This window comes from Crinia signifera, chromosome 4 (assembly GCF_055691185.1).
Source record: "Crinia signifera chromosome 4, ASM5569118v1, whole genome shotgun sequence".
In the NCBI taxonomy this organism is placed as follows: domain Eukaryota; kingdom Metazoa; phylum Chordata; class Amphibia; order Anura; family Myobatrachidae; genus Crinia; species Crinia signifera.
In genome coordinates, this window is record NC_139220.1 from 335,154,319 (window position 1) to 335,177,157 (window position 22,839).

The 22,839-nt window shown below is 57.2% G+C and overlaps 1 protein-coding gene across 3 annotated transcripts in view; it reads right to left on the reverse strand.

Moving 5' to 3' along the window:
* The window catches only part of LOC146076015 (uncharacterized), an 83,058-nt gene that overhangs the window by 55,336 nt on the left and 4,883 nt on the right, over positions 1-22,839 (reverse strand). For all 3 annotated transcript variants that reach the window (XR_014473678.1, XM_083185781.1, XM_083185782.1), the window contains exon 2: positions 19,547-19,997. Coding sequence is in view for 2 of the 3 variants with exons in the window: in XM_083185781.1 (XP_083041907.1) it covers positions 19,547-19,955 (409 nt within the window). In the remaining variant the exon portion in view is untranslated. The remainder of the gene's footprint in view (positions 1-19,546; positions 19,998-22,839) is intronic.

Below are 22,839 nucleotides of genomic sequence, written 5' to 3' on the forward strand. Positions count from 1 at the left end.
TGGGAGCAAGAAATCAGGATCCGACCGTGCAGCCAAGGATCACAGAGATTCTGCAATGCTAACATCTCCCTGCAGCTTGGTCTCTCCCCCCCCCCCCCCCCCCTGCAGCATGGTCTCCCCCCCCCCCCCCCCTACACAGACAAAGGGTCTGTGTAGCCTGTCGCAGTGCGGACACTCACTTAGGACAGACCCCCCCCCCAGGACACACGCCGTCACAGTGCGGACACTACAGGGTACACTCACAGAGGACAGACCCCCCCCCCAGTACTCATGCCATCGCAGTGCGGACACTATGAGGTACACTCACATAGGACAGACCCCCCCAGGACACACACGTCACAGTGCGGACACTACGGGGTACACTCACATAGGACAGACACCCCAGTACGGACACTACGGGGTACACTCACATAGGACAAACCCCCCCCCAGGACTCATGCCATCACAGTGCGGACACTACGGGGTACACTCACATAGGACAGACCCCCCAGTACACACGCTGTCAGTGCGGACACTACGGGGTACACTCACATAGGACAGACCCCCAGTACTCATGCCGTCACAGTGCGGACACTACAGGGTACACTCACATAGGACAAACCCCCCCCAGGACTCATGCCATCACAGTGCGGACACTATGAGGTACACTCACATAGGACAGACCCCCCTAGCACACACCCAGTCACAGTGCGGACACTACGAGGTACACTCACATAGGACAGACCCCCAGTACTCATGCCGTCACAGTGCGGACACTACGGGGTACTCTCACATAGGACAGACCCCCAGTACTCATGCTGTCACGGTGCGGACACTACGAGGTACACTCACATAGGACAGACGACCCCCCCCCCCCCAAGTACACACGCTGTCACAGTGCGGACACTACGGGGTACACTCACATAGGACAGACCCCCAGTACTCATGCCGTCACAGTGCGGACACTACAGGGTACACTCACATAGGACAAACCCCCCCCCCAGGACTCATGCCATCACAGTGCGGACACTATGAGGTACACTCACATAGGACAGGACCCCCCTAGTACACACCCAGTCACAGTGCAGACACTACGGGGTACACTCACATAGGACAGACCCCCCTAGCACACACCCAGTCACAGTGCGGACACTACGAGGTACACTCACATAGGACAGACCCCCAGTACTCATGCCGTCACAGTGCGGACACTACGGGGTACACTCACATAGGACAGACACCCCCCAGGACACACGCTGTCTCAGTGCGGACACTACGGGGTACACTCACATAGGACAGACCCCCAGTACTCATGCTGTCACGGTGCGGACACTACGAGGTACACTCACATAGGACAGACCACCCCCCCCCCAGTACACACGCTGTCACAGTGCGGACACTACGGGGTACACTCACATAGGACAGACACCCCCCAGGACACACGCAGTCAAGGTGTGGACACTACGGGGTACACTCACATAGGACGGACACCCCACAGGACACACGCTGTCACAGTGCGGACACTACGGGGTACACTCACATAGGACAGACACCCCACAGGACACACGCTGTCACAGTGCGGACACTACGGGGTACACTCACATAGGACGGACACCCCACAGGACACACGCTGTCACAGTGCGGACACTACAGGGTACACTCACATAGGACAGACACCCCCCAGGACACACGCTGTCACAGTGCGGACACTACGGGGTACACTCACATAGGACGGACACCCCACAGGACACACGCTGTCACAGTGCGGACACTACGAGGTACACTCACATAGGACAGACACCCCCCAGTACACACGCTGTCACAGTGCGGACACTACGGGGTACATTCACATAGGACGGACACCCCACAGGACACACACTGTCACAGTGCGGACACTACGGGGTACACTCACATAGGACGGACACCCCACAGGACACACACTGTCACAGTGCGGACACTACGGGGTACACTCACATAGGACGGACACCCCCCAGGACACACGCTGTCACAGTGCGGTCACTACGGGGTACACTCACATAGGACGGACACCCCCCAGGACACACGCTGTCACAGTGCGGACACTACGGGGTACACTCACATAGGACACACGCTGTCACAGTGCGGACACTACGGGGTACACTCACATAGGACGGACACCCCACAGGACACACGCTGTCACAGTGCGGACACTATGGGGTACACTCACATAGGACACACGCCGTCACAGTGCGGACACTACAGGGTACACTCACAGAGGACAAACCCCCCCCCCCAGGACTCATGCCATCACAGTGCGGACACTACGGGGTACACTCACATAGGACAGACCCCCCAGTACACACCCAGTCACAGTGCGGACACTATGAGGTACACTCACATAGGACAGACCCCCCAGGACACACGCTGTCAGTGCGGACACTACGGGGTACACTCACATAGGACAGACCCCCAGTACTCATGCCGTCACAGTGCGGACACTACAGGGTACACTCACATAGGACAAACCCCCCCCAGGACTCATGCCATCACAGTGCGGACACTATGAGGTACACTCACATAGGACAGACCCCCCTAGTACACACCCAGTCACAGTGCAGACACTACGGGGTACACTCACATAGGACAGACCCCCCTAGCACACACCCAGTCACAGTGCGGACACTACGAGGTACACTCACATAGGACAGACCCCCAGTACTCATGCCGTCACAGTGCGGACACTACGGGGTACACTCACATAGGACAGACACCCCCCAGGACACACGCTGTCTCAGTGCGGACACTACGGGGTACACTCACATAGGACAGACCCCCAGTACTCATGCTGTCACGGTGCGGACACTACGAGGTACACTCACATAGGACAGATGACCCCCCCCCCCCCCCCAAGTACACACGCTGTCACAGTGCGGACACTACGGGGTACACTCACACAGGACAGACCCCCAGTACTCATGCCGTCACAGCGCGGACACTACAGGGTACACTCACATAGGACAAACCCCCCCCAGGACTCATGCCATCACAGTGCGGACACTATGAGGTACACTCACATAGGACAGACCCCCCCCAGTACACACGCTGTCACAGTGCGGACACTACGGGGTACACTCACATAGGACAGACACCCCCCAGGACACACGCTGTCACAGTGCAGACACTACGAGGTACACTCACATAGGACGGACACCCCACAGGACACAAACGCTGTCACAGTGCGGACACTACGGGGTACACTCACATAGGACACACGCTGTCACAGTGCGGACACTACGGGGTACACTCACATAGGACGGACACCCCACAGGACACACGCTGTCACAGTGCAGACACTACGGGGTACACTCACATAGGACGGACACCCCACAGGACACACACTGTCACAGTGCGGACACTACGGGGTACACTCACATAGGACGGACACCCCCCAGGACACACGCTGTCACAGTGCGGACACTACGGGGTACACTCACATAGGACGGACACCCCCCAGTACTCATGCTGTCACGGTGCGGACACTACGAGGTACACTCACATAGGACAGACGACCCCCCCCCCAGTACACACGCTGTCACAGTGCGGACACTACGGGGTACACTCACATAGGACAGACACCCCCCAGGACACACGCTGTCAAGGTGTGGACACTACGAGGTACACTCACATAGGACGGACACCCCACAGGACACACGCTGTCACAGTGCGGACACTACGGGGTACACTCACATAGGACAGACACCCCACAGGACACACGCTGTCACAGTGCGGACACTACGAGGTACACTCACATAGGACACACGCTGTCACAGTGCGGACACTACAGGGTACACTCACATAGGACAGACACCCCCCAGGACACACGCTGTCACAGTGCGGACACTACGGGGTACACTCACATAGGACGGACACCCCACAGGACACACGCTGTCACAGTGCGGACACTACGAGGTACACTCACATAGGACAGACACCCCCCAGTACACACGCTGTCACAGTGCGGACACTACGGGGTACATTCACATAGGACGGACACCCCACAGGACACACACTGTCACAGTGCGGACACTACGGGGTACACTCACATAGGACGGACACCCCACAGGACACACACTGTCACAGTGCGGACACTACGGGGTACACTCACATAGGACGGACACCCCCCAGGACACACGCTGTCACAGTGCGGTCACTACGGGGTACACTCACATAGGACGGACACCCCCCAGGACACACGCTGTCACAGTGCGGACACTACGGGGTACACTCACATAGGACACACGCTGTCACAGTGCGGACACTACGGGGTACACTCACATAGGACGGACACCCCACAGGACACACGCTGTCACAGTGCGGACACTACGGGGTACACTCACATAGGAAGGACACCCCACAGGACACACGCTGTCACAGTGCGGACACTACGAGGTACACTCACATACGACAGACACCCCCAGGACACACGCTGTCACAGTGCGGACACTACGGGGTACACTCACATAGGACAGACACCCCCCAGGACACACGCTGTCACAGTGCGGACACTACGGGGTACACTCACATAGGACGGACACCCCACAGGACACACGCTGTCACAGTGCGGACACTACGAGGTACACTCACATAGGACACACGCTGTCACAGTGCGGACACTACGGGGTACACTCACATAGGACAGACACCCCCCAGGACACACGCTGTCACAGTGCGGACACTACGGGGTACACTCACATAGGACAGACACCCCACAGGACACACGCTGTCACAGTGCGGACACTACGAGGTACACTCACATAGGACACACGCTGTCACAGTGCGGACACTACAGGGTACACTCACATAGGACAGACACCCCCCAGGACACACGCTGTCACAGTGCGGACACTACGGGGTACACTCACATAGGACGGACACCCCACAGGACACACGCTGTCACAGTGCGGACACTACGAGGTACACTCACATAGGACAGACACCCCCCAGTACACACGCTGTCACAGTGCGGACACTACGGGGTACATTCACATAGGACGGACACCCCACAGGACACACACTGTCACAGTGCGGACACTACGGGGTACACTCACATAGGACGGACACCCCACAGGACACACACTGTCACAGTGCGGACACTACGGGGTACACTCACATAGGACGGACACCCCCCAGGACACACGCTGTCACAGTGCGGTCACTACGGGGTACACTCACATAGGACGGACACCCCACAGGACACACGCTGTCACAGTGCGGACACTACGGGGTACACTCACATAGGACACACGCTGTCACAGTGCGGACACTACGGGGTACACTCACATAGGACGGACACCCCACAGGACACACGCTGTCACAGTGCGGACACTATGGGGTACACTCACATAGGACACACGCCGTCACAGTGCGGACACTACAGGGTACACTCACAGAGGACAAACCCCCCCCCAGGACTCATGCCATCACAGTGCGGACACTACGGGGTACACTCACATAGGACAGACCCCCCAGTACACACCCAGTCACAGTGCGGACACTATGAGGTACACTCACATAGGACAGACCCCCCAGGACACACGCTGTCAGTGCGGACACTACGGGGTACACTCACATAGGACAGACCCCCAGTACTCATGCCGTCACAGTGCGGACACTACAGGGTACACTCACATAGGACAAACCCCCCCCAGGACTCATGCCATCACAGTGCGGACACTATGAGGTACACTCACATAGGACAGACCCCCCTAGTACACACCCAGTCACAGTGCAGACACTACGGGGTACACTCACATAGGACAGACCCCCCTAGCACACACCCAGTCACAGTGCGGACACTACGAGGTACACTCACATAGGACAGACCCCCAGTACTCATGCCGTCACAGTGCGGACACTACGGGGTACACTCACATAGGACAGACACCCCCCAGGACACACGCTGTCTCAGTGCGGACACTACGGGGTACACTCACATAGGACAGACCCCCAGTACTCATGCTGTCACGGTGCGGACACTACGAGGTACACTCACATAGGACAGATGACCCCCCCCCCCCCCCAAGTACACACGCTGTCACAGTGCGGACACTACGGGGTACACTCATATAGGACAGACCCCCAGTACTCATGCCGTCACAGCGCGGACACTACAGGGTACACTCACATAGGACAAACCCCCCCCAGGACTCATGCCATCACAGTGCGGACACTATGAGGTACACTCACATAGGACAGACCCCCCCCAGTACACACGCTGTCACAGTGCGGACACTACGGGGTACACTCACATAGGACAGACACCCCCCAGGACACACGCTGTCACAGTGCAGACACTACGAGGTACACTCACATAGGACGGACACCCCACAGGACACAAACGCTGTCACAGTGCGGACACTACGGGGTACACTCACATAGGACACACGCTGTCACAGTGCGGACACTACGGGGTACACTCACATAGGACGGACACCCCACAGGACACACGCTGTCACAGTGCAGACACTACGGGGTACACTCACATAGGACGGACACCCCACAGGACACACACTGTCACAGTGCGGACACTACGGGGTACACTCACATAGGACGGACACCCCCCAGGACACACGCTGTCACAGTGCGGACACTACGGGGTACACTCACATAGGACGGACACCCCCCAGTACTCATGCTGTCACGGTGCGGACACTACGAGGTACACTCACATAGGACAGACGACCCCCCCCCCCAGTACACACGCTGTCACAGTGCGGACACTACGGGGTACACTCACATAGGACAGACACCCCCCAGGACACACGCTGTCAAGGTGTGGACACTACGAGGTACACTCACATAGGACGGACACCCCACAGGACACACGCTGTCACAGTGCGGACACTACGGGGTACACTCACATAGGACAGACACCCCACAGGACACACGCTGTCACAGTGCGGACACTACGAGGTACACTCACATAGGACACACGCTGTCACAGTGCGGACACTACAGGGTACACTCACATAGGACAGACACCCCCCAGGACACACGCTGTCACAGTGCGGACACTACGGGGTACACTCACATAGGACGGACACCCCACAGGACACACGCTGTCACAGTGCGGACACTACGAGGTACACTCACATAGGACAGACACCCCCCAGTACACACGCTGTCACAGTGCGGACACTACGGGGTACATTCACATAGGACGGACACCCCACAGGACACACACTGTCACAGTGCGGACACTACGGGGTACACTCACATAGGACGGACACCCCACAGGACACACACTGTCACAGTGCGGACACTACGGGGTACACTCACATAGGACGGACACCCCCCAGGACACACGCTGTCACAGTGCGGTCACTACGGGGTACACTCACATAGGACGGACACCCCCCAGGACACACGCTGTCACAGTGCGGACACTACGGGGTACACTCACATAGGACACACGCTGTCACAGTGCGGACACTACGGGGTACACTCACATAGGACGGACACCCCACAGGACACACGCTGTCACAGTGCGGACACTACGGGGTACACTCACATAGGAAGGACACCCCACAGGACACACGCTGTCACAGTGCGGACACTACGAGGTACACTCACATACGACAGACACCCCCAGGACACACGCTGTCACAGTGCGGACACTACGGGGTACACTCACATAGGACAGACACCCCCCAGGACACACGCTGTCACAGTGCGGACACTACGGGGTACACTCACATAGGACGGACACCCCACAGGACACACGCTGTCACAGTGCGGACACTACGAGGTACACTCACATAGGACACACGCTGTCACAGTGCGGACACTACGGGGTACACTCACATAGGACAGACACCCCCCAGGACACACGCTGTCACAGTGCGGACACTACGGGGTACACTCACATAGGACGGACACCCCACAGGACACACGCTGTCACAGTGCGGACACTACGATGTACACTCACATAGGACAGACCCCCCCCAGGACACACGCTGTCACAGTGCGGACACTACGGGGTACACTCCCATAGGACAGACACCCCCCAGGACACACGCTGTCACAGTGCGGACACTACGAGGTACACTCACATAGGACAGACACCCCCCAGGACACACACTGTCACAGTGCGGACACTACGAGGTACACTCCCATAGGACACATGCTGTCACAGTGCGGACACTACAGGGTACACTCCCATAGGACACACGCTGTCACAGTGCGGACACTACGATGTACACTCACATAGGACAGACACCCCCCAGGACACACACTGTCACAGTGCGGACACTACGAGGTACACTCACATAGGACAGACACCCCCCAGGACACACACTGTCACAGTGCGGACACTACGAGGTACACTCCCATAGGACACACGCTGTCACAGTGCGGACACTACGGGGTACACTCACATAGGACACACGCTGTCACAGTGCGGACACTACGGGGTACACTCACATAGGACGGCCACACCCCCCAGGACACACGCTGTCACAGTGCGGACACTACGGGGTACATTCACATAGGACGGCCACACCCCCCAGGACACACGCTGTCACAGTGCGGACACTACGGGGTACACTCACATAGGACGGACACCCCACAGGACACACGCTGTCACAGTGCAGACACTACGAGGTACACTCACATAGGACACACGCTGTCACAGTGCGGACACTACGAGGTACACTCACATAGGACGGACACCCCCCAGGACACACGCTGTCACAGTGCGGACACTACGGGGTACACTCACATAGGAAGGACACCCCCCAGGACACACGCTGTCACAGTGCGGACACTACGGGGTACACTCACATAGGACGGACACCCCCCAGGACACACGCTGTCACAGTGCGGACACTACGGGGTACACTCACATAGGACGGACACCCCACAGGACACACGCTGTCACAGTGCGGACACTACGGGGTACACTCACATAGGACACACGCTGTCAAAGTGCGGACACTACGGGGTACACTCATATAGGACGGACACCCCACAGGACACACGCTGTCACAGTGCGGACACTACGAGGTACACTCACATAGGACACACGCTGTCACAGTGCGGACACTACAGGGTACACTCACATAGGACAGACACCCCCCAGGACACACGCTGTCACAGTGCGGACACTACGGGGTACACTCACATAGGACGGACACCCCACAGGACACACGCTGTCACAGTGCGGACACTACGAGGTACACTCACATAGGACAGACACCCCCCAGTACACACGCTGTCACAGTGCGGACACTACGGGGTACATTCACATAGGACGGACACCCCACAGGACACACACTGTCACAGTGCGGACACTACGGGGTACACTCACATAGGACGGACACCCCACAGGACACACACTGTCACAGTGCGGACACTACGGGGTACACTCACATAGGACGGACACCCCCCAGGACACACGCTGTCACAGTGCGGTCACTACGGGGTACACTCACATAGGACGGACACCCCCCAGGACACACGCTGTCACAGTGCGGACACTACGGGGTACACTCACATAGGACACACGCTGTCACAGTGCGGACACTACGGGGTACACTCACATAGGACGGACACCCCACAGGACACACGCTGTCACAGTGCGGACACTACGGGGTACACTCACATAGGAAGGACACCCCACAGGACACACGCTGTCACAGTGCGGACACTACGAGGTACACTCACATACGACAGACACCCCCAGGACACACGCTGTCACAGTGCGGACACTACGGGGTACACTCACATAGGACAGACACCCCCCAGGACACACGCTGTCACAGTGCGGACACTACGGGGTACACTCACATAGGACGGACACCCCACAGGACACACGCTGTCACAGTGCGGACACTACGAGGTACACTCACATAGGACACACGCTGTCACAGTGCGGACACTACGGGGTACACTCACATAGGACAGACACCCCCCAGGACACACGCTGTCACAGTGCGGACACTACGGGGTACACTCACATAGGACGGACACCCCACGGGACACACGCTGTCACAGTGCGGACACTACGATGTACACTCACATAGGACAGACACCCCCCAGGACACACGCTGTCACAGTGCGGACACTACGGGGTACACTCACATAGGACGGACACCCCACAGGACACACGCTGTCACAGTGCGGACACTACGGGGTACACTCACATAGGAAGGACACCCCACAGGACACACGCTGTCACAGTGCGGACACTACGAGGTACACTCACATACGACAGACACCCCCAGGACACACGCTGTCACAGTGCGGACACTACGGGGTACACTCACATAGGACAGACACCCCCCAGGACACACGCTGTCACAGTGCGGACACTACGGGGTACACTCACATAGGACGGACACCCCACAGGACACACGCTGTCACAGTGCGGACACTACGAGGTACACTCACATAGGACACACGCTGTCACAGTGCGGACACTACGGGGTACACTCACATAGGACAGACACCCCCCAGGACACACGCTGTCACAGTGCGGACACTACGGGGTACACTCACATAGGACGGACACCCCACAGGACACACGCTGTCACAGTGCGGACACTACGATGTACACTCACATAGGACAGACCCCCCCCAGGACACACGCTGTCACAGTGCGGACACTACGGGGTACACTCCCATAGGACAGACACCCCCCAGGACACACGCTGTCACAGTGCGGACACTACGAGGTACACTCACATAGGACAGACACCCCCCAGGACACACACTGTCACAGTGCGGACACTACGAGGTACACTCCCATAGGACACATGCTGTCACAGTGCGGACACTACAGGGTACACTCCCATAGGACACACGCTGTCACAGTGCGGACACTACGATGTACACTCACATAGGACAGACACCCCCCAGGACACACACTGTCACAGTGCGGACACTACGAGGTACACTCACATAGGACAGACACCCCCCAGGACACACACTGTCACAGTGCGGACACTACGAGGTACACTCCCATAGGACACACGCTGTCACAGTGCGGACACTACGGGGTACACTCACATAGGACACACGCTGTCACAGTGCGGACACTACGGGGTACACTCACATAGGACGGCCACACCCCCCAGGACACACGCTGTCACAGTGCGGACACTACGGGGTACATTCACATAGGACGGCCACACCCCCCAGGACACACGCTGTCACAGTGCGGACACTACGGGGTACACTCACATAGGACGGACACCCCACAGGACACACGCTGTCACAGTGCAGACACTACGAGGTACACTCACATAGGACACACGCTGTCACAGTGCGGACACTACGAGGTACACTCACATAGGACGGACACCCCCCAGGACACACGCTGTCACAGTGCGGACACTACGGGGTACACTCACATAGGAAGGACACCCCCCAGGACACACGCTGTCACAGTGCGGACACTACGGGGTACACTCACATAGGACGGACACCCCCCAGGACACACGCTGTCACAGTGCGGACACTACGGGGTACACTCACATAGGACGGACACCCCACAGGACACACGCTGTCACAGTGCGGACACTACGGGGTACACTCACATAGGACACACGCTGTCAAAGTGCGGACACTACGGGGTACACTCATATAGGACGGACACCCCACAGGACACACGCTGTCACAGTGCGGACACTACGAGGTACACTCACATAGGACACACGCTGTCACAGTGCGGACACTACAGGGTACACTCACATAGGACAGACACCCCCCAGGACACACGCTGTCACAGTGCGGACACTACGGGGTACACTCACATAGGACGGACACCCCACAGGACACACGCTGTCACAGTGCGGACACTACGAGGTACACTCACATAGGACAGACACCCCCCAGTACACACGCTGTCACAGTGCGGACACTACGGGGTACATTCACATAGGACGGACACCCCACAGGACACACACTGTCACAGTGCGGACACTACGGGGTACACTCACATAGGACGGACACCCCACAGGACACACACTGTCACAGTGCGGACACTACGGGGTACACTCACATAGGACGGACACCCCCCAGGACACACGCTGTCACAGTGCGGTCACTACGGGGTACACTCACATAGGACGGACACCCCCCAGGACACACGCTGTCACAGTGCGGACACTACGGGGTACACTCACATAGGACACACGCTGTCACAGTGCGGACACTACGGGGTACACTCACATAGGACGGACACCCCACAGGACACACGCTGTCACAGTGCGGACACTACGGGGTACACTCACATAGGAAGGACACCCCACAGGACACACGCTGTCACAGTGCGGACACTACGAGGTACACTCACATACGACAGACACCCCCAGGACACACGCTGTCACAGTGCGGACACTACGGGGTACACTCACATAGGACAGACCACCCCCCAGGACACACGCTGTCACAGTGCGGACACTACGGGGTACACTCACATAGGACGGACACCCCACAGGACACACGCTGTCACAGTGCGGACACTACGAGGTACACTCACATAGGACACACGCTGTCACAGTGCGGACACTACGGGGTACACTCACATAGGACAGACACCCCCCAGGACACACGCTGTCACAGTGCGGACACTACGGGGTACACTCACATAGGACGGACACCCCACAGGACACACGCTGTCACAGTGCGGACACTACGATGTACACTCACATAGGACAGACACCCCCCAGGACACACGCTGTCACAGTGCGGACACTACGGGGTACACTCCCATAGGACAGACACCCCCCAGGACACACGCTGTCACAGTGCGGACACTACGGGGTACACTCACATAGGACGGACACCCCCCAGGACACACGCTGTCACAGTGCGGACACTACGGGGTACACTCCCATAGGACAGACACCCCCCAGGACACACGCTGTCACAGTGCGGACACTACGGGGTACACTCCCATAGGACAGACACCCCCCAGGACACACGCTGTCACAGTGCGGACACTACAGGGTACACTCCCATAGGACACACGCTGTCACAGTGCGGACACTACGATGTACACTCACATAGGACAGACACCCCCCAGGACACACACTGTCACAGTGCGGACACTACGAGGTACACTCACATAGGACAGACACCCCCCAGGACACACACTGTCACAGTGCGGACACTACGAGGTACACTCCCATAGGACACACGCTGTCACAGTGCGGACACTACGGGGTACACTCACATAGGACACACGCTGTCACAGTGCGGACACTACGGGGTACACTCACATAGGACGGCCACACCCCCCAGGACACACGCTGTCACAGTGCGGACACTACGGGGTACATTCACATAGGACGGCCACACCCCCCAGGACACACGCTGTCACAGTGCGGACACTACGGGGTACACTCACATAGGACGGACACCCCACAGGACACACGCTGTCACAGTGCAGACACTACGAGGTACACTCACATAGGACACACGCTGTCACAGTGCGGACACTACGAGGTACACTCACATAGGACGGACACCCCCCAGGACACACGCTGTCACAGTGCGGACACTACGGGGTACACTCACATAGGAAGGACACCCCCCAGGACACACGCTGTCACAGTGCGGACACTACGGGGTACACTCACATAGGACGGACACCCCCCAGGACACACGCTGTCACAGTGCGGACACTACGGGGTACACTCACATAGGACGGACACCCCACAGGACACACGCTGTCACAGTGCGGACACTACGGGGTACACTCACATAGGACACACGCTGTCAAAGTGCGGACACTACGGGGTACACTCATATAGGACGGACACCCCACAGGACACACGCTGTCACAGTGCGGACACTACGGGGTACATTCACATAGGACGGACACCCCACAGGACACACGCTGTCACAGTGCAGACACTACGGGGTACACTCACATAGGACGGACACCCCCCAGGACACACGCTGTCACAGTGCGGACACTACGGGGTACACTCCCATAGGACACACGCTGTCACAGTGCGGACACTACGAGGTACACTCCCACAGGACACACGCTGTCACAATGCGGACACTAGGATGTACACTCCCATAGGACGGACACCCCCCCAGTACACACGCTGTCACAGTGCGGACACTACGAGGTACACTCACATAGGACAGACACCCCCCAGGACACACGCTGTCACAGTGCGGACACTACGAGGTACACTCACATAGGACGGACACCCTACAGGACACACGCTGTCACAGTGCGGACACTACGGGGTACACTCACATAGGACGGACACCCCACAGGACACACACTGTCACAGTGCGGACACTACGGGGTACACTCACATAGGACGGACACCCCACAGGACACACGCTGTCACAGTGCAGACACTACGAGGTACACTCACATAGGACAGACGCTGTCACAGTGCGGACACTACGAGGTACACTCACATAGGACAGACACCCCCCAGGACACACGCTGTCACAGTGCGGACACTACGGGGTATACTCACATAGGACGGACACCCCACAGGACACACGCTGTCACAGTGCGGACACTACGAGGTACACTCACATAGGACACACGCTGTCACAGTGCGGACACTACGGGGTACACTCACATAGGACGGACACCCCCCAGGACACACGCTGTCACAGTGCGGACACTACGGGGTACACTCACATAGGACACACGCTGTCACAGTGCGGACACTACGGGGTACACTCACATAGGACGGACACCCCACAGGACACACGCTGTCACAGTGCAGACACTACGGGGTACACTCACATAGGACGGACACCCCACAGGACACACACTGTCACAGTGCGGACACTACGGGGTACACTCACATAGGACGGACACCCCACAGGACACACGCTGTCACAGTGCGGACACTACGAGGTACACTCACATAGGACAGACACCCCCCAGGACACACGCTATCACAGTGCGGACACTACGGGGTATACTCACATAGGACGGACACCCCCCAGGACACACGCTGTCACAGTGCGGACACTACGGGGTACACTCACATAGGACGGACACCCCCCAGGACACACGCTGTCACAGTGCGGACACTACAGGGCACACTCACATAGGACGGACACCCCCCAGGACACACGCTGTCACAGTGCGGACACTACGGGGTACACTCACATAGGACACACGCTGTCACAGTGCGGACACTACGGGGTACACTCACATAGGACACACGCTGTCACAGTGGGGACACTACGGGGTACACTCACATAGGACGGACACCCCACAGGACACACGCTGTCACAGTGCGGACACTACGAGGTACACTCACATAGGAAGGACACCCCACAGGACACACGCTGTCACAGTGCAGACACTACGGGGTACACTCACATAGGACGGACACCCCACAGGACACACGCTGTCACAGTGCGGACACTACGAGGTACACTCACATAGGACAGACACCCCCCCAGGACACACGCTGTCACAGTGCGGACACTACGAGGTACACTCACATAGGACGGACACCCCACAGGACACACGCTGTCACAGTGCGGACACTACGGGGTACATTCACATAGGACAGACCCCACAGGACACACGCTGTCACAGTGCTGACACTACGGGGTACACTCACATAGGACACACGCTGTCACAGTGCGGACACTACGGGGTACACTCACATAGGACACACGCTGTCACAGTGCAGACACTACGGGGTACACTCACATAGGACGGACACCCCACAGGACACACGCTGTCACAGTGCGGACACTACGGGGTACACTCACATAGGACGGACACCCCACAGGACACACGCTGTCACAGTGCGGACACTACGGGGTACATTCACATAGGACAGACCCCCCCAGTACACACGCTGTCACAGTGCGGACACTACGGGGTACACTCACATACGACAGACACCCCCCAGGACACACGCTGTCACAGTGCGGACACTACGAGGTACACTCACATAGGACAGACGCTGTCACAGTGCGGACACTACGAGGTACACTCACATAGGACAGACACCCCCCAGGACACACGCTGTCACAGTGCGGACACTACGAGGTACACTCCCATAGGACACAGGCTGTCACAGTGCGGACACTACGAGGTACACTCCCATAGGACAGACCCCCCCACAGTACACACGCTGTCACAGTGCGGACACTACGGGGTACACTCACATAGGACGGACACCCCACAGGACACACGCTGTCACAGTGCGGACACTACGGGGTACATTCACATAGGACAGACCCCCCAGTACACACGCTGTCACAGTGCGGACACTACGGGGTACACTCACATAGGACGGACACCCCACAGGACACACGCTGTTACAGTGCGGACACTACGGGGTACACTCACATAGGACGGACACCCCACAGGACACACGCTGTCACAGTGCGGACACTACGGGGTACATTCACATAGGACAGACCCCCCCAGTACACACGCTGTCACAGTGCGGACACTACGGGGTACACTCACATAGGACGGACACCCCCCAGGACACACGCTGTCACAGTGCGGACACTACGGGGTACACTCACATACGACAGACACCCCCCAGGACACACGCTGTCACAGTGCGGACACTACGAGGTACACTCACATAGGACAGACGCTGTCACAGTGCGGACACTACGAGGTACACTCACATAGGACAGACACCCCCCAGGACACACGCTGTCACAGTGCGGACACTACGAGGTACACTCGCATAGGCACCAACCACCTACTACAATACATGTCAGACGGAGTACGTCGGCAGTGCTTACCTACTTACATAAACACCTGATAAAGGTCACGGGACAGCAGGAGACATGTACAATAACATAATATTGTGGTCATGTGACAGCAGAAGACATGTACAATAACATTGGAGTAATATAATGTAGTCATGTGACAGGTGAGGTCAGAGTCCGCCATGACACCGGACATTATAACAGCGGCCTAGAACAGTCTCTATCGGAGCTCTGGGCGCCGGTGGCAGGTCTGGGCATATGGCGGCGTCTGATTACTAACATACCCAGCGATGAGCTTACACAGAGGACACGTGGCTAATACAGAATTATTATTATTAATGGTGTGCTTATTACTGCAGGAAGAAAAATTTCAGAGGCAGCGCGGATTCAAATAAACAATTTAAAATTTATTAAATAACACAATTAATACAATTGGTACTCAGATACCGGCCGGTACTTCAATATATAAAAAAACAAGTATAAATGAATAAAGCAAAATTAAGCAATAAAATGTGTTAGTGGCTTGCTGCAATAATTATTATATCCAATCTCTCTCTTTCTTTCCAGTTTTCAATGTAGTTTAGTAAGCAAATGGACAGTTAGCTCTCTCACAGCTTAGTCCGGGTTTATGGGTTAAGGATCTACGTCCTTCTGATGAAGCGGCCGACTGTGAAAGGCCGAGAAACGCGTTAAGGAGACCAGGTGCCGACCGCTGCCTCACCGTGCCTTCCTGCATACATTCTGCCTCCGTGACCGCACATCTTCCTGTGGATCTCATCTTGGGAGCTGTTTTGCACATAAGCAAGGAATCAACAGCCAGATAAATCCCCACAGGTCGACTGAGTGACTGAGCCAAAGGCGGGCAGGTTATAGCTCAATTGAGCACCATTCATTCTTTCCATGTCTTCTCCAAATAACCTTTTCCAACATCAAAAGCATGCATGCCATCTAACCCATTAACCCGGACTAAGCTGTGAGAGAGCTAACTGTCCATTTGTATCGGAGTACCAATTGTATTAATTGTGTTATTTAATAAATTTTAAATTGTTTATTTGAATCAGCGCTGCCTCTGAAATTTTTCTTCCTGTTCCTGTTGCCTAAGGGGTTGGGGTATCCCCTTATCAGAGACAGCAGCAGATTCAATTATATAGAATTGTGCTCTGCCACCTCTTTCTTGCTTATTACTGCAGCCTGAGAGTGACAGCGATCTGTACATGAGAGGACTGCACCCATACAGTCAGCATTGCCGACATACCAGAGGTCACACAGGGGACGGGCGGGTTATTTACATTACTGCAGCCGCCGGTTACTGGTGGGAGAGGACAGACCGTGACTGGTGCCAACATAAACGTGGGCTCGTCCACTGCCAGCCAGACACGGAGCACTGGGGGGGGGCAACATACACTGCAAATGTATCAATGCGAGACCCGTCCCAGTCACAGACAGCAGACCCAACATCAGACCAGTCCCAGTCACCTACAGCAGCAGCAGTCCCTACGTCAGACCAGTCCCAGTCACCTACAGCAGCAGCAGTCCCTACGTCAGACCAGTCCCAGTCACCTACAGCAGTCCCTACGTCAGACCAGTCCCGGTCACCTACAGCAGCAGCAGTCCCTACGTCAGACCAGTCCCGGTCACCTACAGCAGCAGCAGACCCTACGTCAGACCAGTCCCGGTCACCTACAGAAGCAGCAGTCTTTACGTCAGACCAGTCCCAGTCACCTACAGAAGCAGCAGTCTTTACGTCAGACCAGTCCCAGTCACCTACAGCAGTCTTTACGTCAGACCAGTCCCAGTCACCTACAGCAGCAGCAGTCCCTACGTCAGACCAGTCCCAGTCACCTACAGCAGCAGCAGTCCCTACGTCAGACCCGTCCCAGTCAACGACAGCAGTCCCAACGTCAGACCCGTCCCAGTCAACGACAGCAGTCCCAACGTCAGACCCGTTACAGTCACCGACATCAGTCCCAACGTCAGACCCGTCACAGTCACCGACAGCAGTCCCAACGTCAGACCCGTCCCAGTCACCGACAGCAGTCCCAACGTCAGACCCGTCCCAGTCACCGACAGCAGTCCCAACGTCAGACCCGTCCCAGTCACCGACAGCAGTCCCAACGTCAGACCCGTCCCAGTCACCGACAGCAGTCCCAACGTCAGACCCGTCCCAGTCACCGACAGCAGTCCCAACGTCAGACCCGTCCCAGTCACAGACAGCAGTCCCAACGTCAGACCCGTCCCAGTCACCGACAGCAGTCCCAACGTCAGACCCGTCCCAGTCACCGACAGCAGTCCCAACGTCAGACCCGTCCCAGTCACTGACAGCAGTCCCAACGTCAGACCCGCCCCAGTCACCGACAGCAGTCCCAACATCAGACCCGTCCCAGTCACCGACAGCAGTCCCAACGTCAGACCCGTCCCAGTCACCGACAGCAGTCCCAACGTCAGACCCGTCCCAGTCACCGACAGCAGTCCCAACGTCAGACCCGTCCCAGTTTCAGCAGTGGTGGCAGCACCCCAGGATTGGTAAATTCGCACTAGATCAGGTAACAAACCTCTATTCTTACCACATAAATCCAACCACCTGATGCAAAGCCCTTATTCAACTCATATTCAGTGTGGCTGCTGCGTAACACCAGGGAACAGAGGTGGACAAACATTCCAATAACTCCACCAATACATCCTGAGGCACAATCACCAGACCAGCCCATCAGGTCCCACCACAGAGACCTCACCTAAAGCTATGTGATCAGTAATGGTCAGAAGAACGAGATACAATTCCATAGGGCTGGTCCATGTCTGGAGCCCTATCATCTTATAGATGGGAAAGGGAACACGCAACACTTACGAGGTGGACAGGACCGGCCATGTTCCTTCTCCTCTTCTGACTTCACCTGGACACCAGGCGGCTCTTCCTTCTTCCCCGGTGGCAGTTTTTCCTCCCGTGCCTGGAGAGCTGCCGGCTTTGGGGGTAGTCGGGGCTGAGTTTCATCGCCGGTTCCTCCTTCGGGGTCCTTCTGAAACAGACCGGCTATCTTCTTCACAGACACCCCTGATGTTGTTTGCTCGGGGACACTCTCCTGGGGCTCAGAGTGGACGATGGGGGTCAGGGGTACACTTGGCAGACACGGAGGAGGCTTCTGTGGAGGCTTCGGAGGCAGATGGGGTGGTGGGCGGTTCGGAGGCTTAGCTTTGATAATCCGGACAGGCTTCTGGGAGAGAGGAATGGGAGGGGGCAACGTGTCAGTGGCGGACATGGCTCCAGTGTGGTCTCACACATTAAGGCATGATGGAGAACTCTGAGAAGGGGAACACAAGAAGATAATAACAGTCAGTCTACAAAAAAACCATTGTGACCCTAACACACAGCACAGCCAATACCAATGTACACAGAGAGGCAGGAGCTAGGAGCCTGCCCCTCCCCCTGCAGGGTGACACAGACAGAAGGGAGCTATGAGCCTGCCCCTCCCCCTGCAGGGTGACACAGACAGAAGGGAGCTATGAGCCTGCCCTTCCCCCTGCAGGGTGACACAGACAGAAGGGAGCTATGAGCCTGCCCCTCCCCCTGCAGGGTGACAGTGACACAGACACTCGCCTAGGACAGAGTTGCAGGGAGGATGGGGAGAGACAGGCTCAGGATTTTCCCACCAGCATCAGGAAGTGCGCTTCCTCCCGATAGTAACAGACGGGCGTATCTGTGCTTCCTCCCGATAGTAACAGACGGGCGTATCTGCACGGGTGTGGGACAAGGGGTAGAAAACAAAAAGGTTGACATGCAAAAAGGTCAATGTGGGGTTTGTAGCTGTTTTTGACCCGAAGGTCGACACAGATTAAAGCTCGGCAGTCAGTAAAAAAAAAATAGAATGACCCCCGGCTACAGCATGGCCCGTAACTCTGTAGCTGGTGTGAGACTACTAGTCTAAGCATACCCTTAGAGCAGTGGTAGCCAACCCTAGCCCTCGAGAGCTACCAACAGTTCACATTTTCCAGACAACCTAGCTGCTGCACAGCTGCACTCATTAATCACTGACACATTTTAAAAGATCCACAGATGGAGCTAATTAGCTCACTTGTGATTCTGTGAGGAGACCTGCAAAACATGCACTGTTGGTAGCTCTCGAGGACTAGGGTTGGCTATCCCAGCCTTAGAGCATGCTGGGTATTGTAGTTCCACACCAGTTGGGCAGCCTCTAGTGTACAGAGTAAATGCCTTTCCCCCTCCTCTGAGTGTACTGAAATAATTAGGGAATAGGGGGGCACTGAGACCCCCCCCCCCCCCCATCCAGTACACACACCAGACAGAGGCCATATTATGGGATGCCGCAGATGAGCAGAGAACATGGAACACGGAAACACACGAGGAAATCTCCAGAGCCGGGCAGATGTGTCACACGTGAGCTCGCAGTCACTTCCAGTAACAACCTGGGTGTGTCACACACTCACCCGAACAGCACCCCAGGCACTGTCCTATTCATATAGAGATGGCCATTGCTGTGTAGGGTGTGGTATGGTACTCTGACAGTCGGGATCCCGACTGGCCGGAGTCAGACAGCATGGCGAGCGCAAAAAAGCCCCTTGCGAGCCACCTATTCTATTCTCCCTCTATGGGGGTCGTGGACCCCCACGAGGAAAAATAGCGGGTGTCCGGCGGGCACCCGGCTGTCGGCATTTTGACAGTTGGGATCCGACGTCGGGTAAATGACTGTCGGGATCCCGACTGTCGGGAACCCGTCCTGCACCCGCTGTGTAGCCCCCTAACTGGGACCTGGGTGTGTCACACACCTACCCGACCAGAGACCCAGGGACCGTCCTATTCATACAGAGATGGCCATTGCTGTGTAGCCCCCTAGCTGGGACCTGGGTGTGTCACACACCTACCCGACCAGAGCCCCAGGCACCGTCCTATTCATACAGAGATGGCCATTGCTGTGTAGCCCCTAGCTGGGACCTGGGTGTGTCACACACCTACCCGACCAGAGCCCCAGGCACCGTCCTATTCATACAGAGATGGCCATTGCTGTGTAGCCCCTAGCTGGGACCTGGGTGTGTCACACACTCACCCGACCAGAGCCCCAGGCACCGTCCTATTCATACAGAGATGGCCATTGCTGTGTAACCCCCTAGCTGGGACCTGGGTGTGTCACACACTCACCCGACCAGCGCCCCAGGCACCGTCCTATTCATACAGAGATGGCCATTGCTGTGTAACCCCCTAGCTGGGACCTGGGTGTGTCACACACTCACCTGACCAGCGCCCCAGGCACCGTCCTACTCATACAGAGATGGCCATTGCTGTGTAACCCCCTAGCTGGGACCTGGGTGTGTCACACACTCACCCGACCAGCGCCCCAGGCACCGTCCTATTCATACAGAGATGGCCATTGCTGTGTAGCCCCCTAGCTGGGACCTGGGTGTGTCACACACTCACCCGACCAGCGCCCCAGGCACCGTCCTATTCATACAGAGATGGCCATTGCTGTGTAACCCCCTAGCTGGGACCTGGGTGTGTCACACACTCACCCGACCAGCGCCCCAGGCACCGTCCTATTCATACAGAGATGGCCATTGCTGTGTAGCCCCCTAGCTGGGACCTGGGTGTGTCACACACTCACCCGACCAGCGCCCCAGGCACCGTCCTATTCATATAGAGATGGCCATTGCTGGGACCTTGGTGTGTCACACACTCACCCGACCAGCGCCCCAGGCACCGTCCTATTCATACAGAGATGGCCATTGCTGTGTAACCCCCTAGCTGGGACCTGGGTGTGTCACACACTCACCTGACCAGCGCCCCAGGCACCGTCCTATTCATATAGAGATGGCCATTGCTGTGTAGCCCCCTAGCTGGGACCTGGGTGTGTCACACACTCACCCGACCAGCGCCCCAGGCACCGTCCTATTCATACAGAGATGGCCATTGCTGTGTAACCCCCTAGCTGGGACCTGGGTGTGTCACACACTCACCCGACCAGAGCCCCAGGCACCATCCTATTCATACAGAGATGGCCATTGCTGTGTAACCCCCTAGCTGGGACCTGGGTGTGTCACACACTCACCCGACCAGAGCCCCAGGCACCGTCCTATTCATATAGAGATGGCCATTGCTGTGTAGCCACTAGCTGGGACCTGGGTGTGTCACAC